The sequence below is a fragment of the Silurus meridionalis genome, chromosome 3 (genome assembly GCF_014805685.1).
Source record: "Silurus meridionalis isolate SWU-2019-XX chromosome 3, ASM1480568v1, whole genome shotgun sequence".
NCBI lineage: Eukaryota > Metazoa > Chordata > Actinopteri > Siluriformes > Siluridae > Silurus > Silurus meridionalis.
Genome location: NC_060886.1, coordinates 6,887,487 through 6,891,013, shown reverse-complemented (window position 1 = coordinate 6,891,013; position 3,527 = coordinate 6,887,487). Strand labels below are relative to the sequence as shown.

The 3,527-nt window shown below is 44.0% G+C and overlaps 1 protein-coding gene across 2 annotated transcripts in view; it reads left to right on the top strand.

Annotated features, from left to right (window-relative positions):
* Nucleotides 1-2,264, top strand: part of pde1a (phosphodiesterase 1A, calmodulin-dependent) — a 95,914-nt gene extending 93,650 nt beyond the window's left edge. For both annotated transcript variants that reach the window (XM_046845866.1, XM_046845867.1), the window contains 3 exons: nt 746-860; nt 1,066-1,238; nt 1,583-2,264. In XM_046845866.1, coding sequence (XP_046701822.1) covers nt 746-860; nt 1,066-1,238; nt 1,583-1,851 — 557 coding nt within the window. In that variant the 3' untranslated portion in view covers nt 1,852-2,264. The remainder of the gene's footprint in view (nt 1-745; nt 861-1,065; nt 1,239-1,582) is intronic.
* Nucleotides 2,265-3,527: the final 1,263 nt, after the last annotated feature.

The following is a 3,527-nucleotide window of genomic DNA, read 5'->3' as shown; positions in this document are numbered from 1 at the left end:
TTCCTTGGCTTTCACCACATCCCTCTTCACCTGCTGCTGCATCTTCTTGTACTCCTGCCTACTTTTCTCATCACTCTCTCGATCCCACTTCTGTTTTACCAACCTCTTTCTCCTTCTGCTTTCCTGCACTTCCTCATTTCACCACCATGTCTATTTGTCTTCCTTTCTTTTTCCAGATGTCACACCAAGTACTTTTCTATCTGTCTCCCTTATCACTCCTGCAGTAGTTTCCCAATCATCCATTACCTCTTCACCCCACGAGCCCCTGTCTGACCTCTTCCCTAAACCTCACACTACAGTCTTCCTCCTTCAGCTTCCACCATCTTATTCTTCTTTCAGTCCTCACTCTCCTCCTCTTCTTCTTCACCTCCAAAACCATCCTACAGACCACCATCCGATGCTGTCTAGCTACACTGTCCCCCGCCAACACCTTACAGTCTCCAATCTCCTTCAGGTTGCATTTTTTACATAGAACATAGTCCACCTGTGTGCACCTTCCTCCACTCTTATACGTCACCCTATGATCCTCCTTTTTCCTAAAATAAGTGTTCACTACTGCCATTTCCATCCTTTTAGCAAAATCTAATTATCGACTGATAATCTTAATTAAATTTAATACTGAACTGTAAAAAAAAAACACAATAGAATCTTTAAAAAGCATCCATGCATATAATTTGACTGCATTAAATTAATTTTTTTTTCTTTTAATTGTTTTTCACCCACTGTCTTGTCTCCTGTGCTGCAGGCTTCATTGATTTCATCGTGGAGCCCACGTTCTCTGTGCTTGTGGACACCACAGAGAAGATCATCACTCCTCTCATAGAGGAAGCTTTAAAGTCAGGCGGCATGCGCAGGGCGAGGTAACAGCACACTGATGACATTATTAGTCTTAGGCCCAGGTTAGTATAATTAATAAAAGATATGGCCAAGAAGCAGGAAACAAGAAATACGCAGTAGTGTTTCTCTCAGTGACACAAACCCCAATTTTCAAATTTAAAATACTGATAAAATTATATATGACTTTTTGAGTTCATGGAAGTGATGGTTTTATTTTGCTGTTGGTAGTTTAACAGGACGAGGTTCAGCTGCTGTGGTCGAGTCGGTCCAGAGACACAGCGAGCGTGACTCTGTGGCCACTGATTACTCGCTCGCCGGCATCGAGCTCAAACGCGTCCGACACACACTCTCTGAGATCATCCAGAGCAACAAGGACCGCTGGAAGGAGCTGTCTGTTCAAGGTACTGTATGTGTTTATAGTGTAGATATAAAACATGATATAACATTATATAGTGTCATCTAGCTCCTATACTTCTAGACTAAGGTAGGTAGTAAAGACAGGTATTGATGTAGGTGAGGTGAGGAGGTCATCCCAGAGATGTTCAATAGATAGACATTCAATACAATTGTGTGCCTCCAACTGCTTGTAAAAAGTTTGGGGAGGAACCACATATGGAGATTAAATCCTCACCACATGTGCAAAGCCTAAATACTTTTTAAACAAACAGACCATGCTCTGTATTACTCTCTTTAATCCTTCCCTGTTTCACCCCCTACCTCATTTCTTTTTCTTTCTGTGAATTAGAACTGGCCAGTAAGGAGCTGGAGCAACGGTCCGAGCGTGAAGCTCTGTCACATAAATCCGACGTCACTCTGATTTGCAGCAGTCGTGATTCTGAGTCAAAGTCCCTCAATGAAGTGAACAACACTGACTCACTTCATTCGTCCCAGGACTCTTTAGAGCAAAGTGGGGCATCACACAGCGCCGACCCGACCGATGCCAGTCCAGACGCCAGTCCAGACGCCAGCCCCGATGCCGATCAGCCGTTACCGTGGAATGGCAAAACCGCTTGAAATGGGGTGAAAAAAACATCCCAGACATCACAAGCTCTTACACTGTGTGTGTACTGTGGTCTAAACCTCATAACCCTGTATGGGTGCTGTACATAGCACTGTGGCCATCTTATCATAATGCTACTGTTTTCTCCGCTCCTCGGGAAGAGGAGGGGGTCAAGCTGACTGATGCTTCCATGACACCGAGCATTGCCATGGGATGCTGCGTTGTCATGGCAGCTTTGTTTCTTTCGCAAGGAGACAGAGCTCAGATGAAAGCTCTGGGTGTCCAAAAAATATAATAATAATGCAACACTGCCTCTTCACCTGCGTTTTCTTTTCTTTTTTTTCTTTTTTTTTGTAAATTGGCTTTTGTTTCGTTTTCTAGTCATTTGTATTAGTAATTTATTAAAGATTGTTCTGCTTCCCTTTAAGCCATAATCCATTTCTTTTTGTATGCTGTTTCCTTTTGATGCTATAGACACTGTGGAAAAACATATCATGTAGTAAAAAGACTACACGAAGACTACATGAACAACGGGACTTTTTGTATGCATGTATGTGAATATATACACTCACCGGCCACTTTATTAGGTACACCTGTCCATATGCTTGTTAACGCAAATTTCTAATCAGCCAATCACATGGCAGCAACTCAATGCATTTAGGCATGTAGACATGGTCAAGACGATCTGCAGCAGTTCAAACCGAGCGTCAGAATGGGGAAGAAAGGTGATTTAAGTGACTATAAACGTGGCATGGTTGTTGGTGCCAGACGGGCTGGTCTGAGTATTTCAGAAACTGCTGATCTACTGGGATTTTCACGCACAACCATCTCTAGGGTTTACAGAGAATGGTCCGAAAAAGAGAAAATATCCAGTGAGCTGCAGTTCTGTGGGCGCAAATGCCTTGTTGATGCCAGAGGTCAGAGGAGATTGGCCAGACTGGTTTGAGCTGATAGAAGGGCAACAGTAACTCAAATAACCACTCGTTACAACCGAGGTATGCAGAAGAGCATCTCTAAACGCACAACACGTCAAACCTTGAGGCGGATGGGCTACAGCAGCAGAAGACCACACTGGGTGCCACTCCTGACAGCTAAGAACAGGAAACTGGGGCTACAATTCGCACAGGCTCACCAAAATTGGACAATAAAAAATTGGAAAAACGTTGCCTGGTCTAATGAGTCTCGATATCTGCTGCATCATTCGGATGGTAGGGTCAGAATTTGGCGTCAACAACATGAAAGCATGGATCCATCCTGCCTTGTATCAACGGTTCAGGCTGGTGGTGGTGGTGTAATGGTGGTGTAAAAGTGTGCACACTTTGGGCCCATTAGTACCAATTGAGCATCGTGTCAACGCCACAGCCTACCTGAGTATTGTTGCTGACCATGTCCATCCCTTTATGACCACAGTGTACCCATCTTCTGATGGCTACTTTCAGCAGGATAACATGCCATGTCATAAAGCGCGAATCATCTCAGACTGGTTTCTTGAACATGACAATGAGTTCACTGTACTCAAATGGCCTCCACAATCACCAGATCTCAATCCAATAGAGCACCTTTGGGATGTGGTGGACCGGGAGATTCGCATCGTGGTGGTGCAGCCGACAAATCTGCAGCTGCATGATGCTATCATGTCAATATGGACCAAAATCTCTGAGGAATGTTTCCAGTACCTTGTTGAATCTAT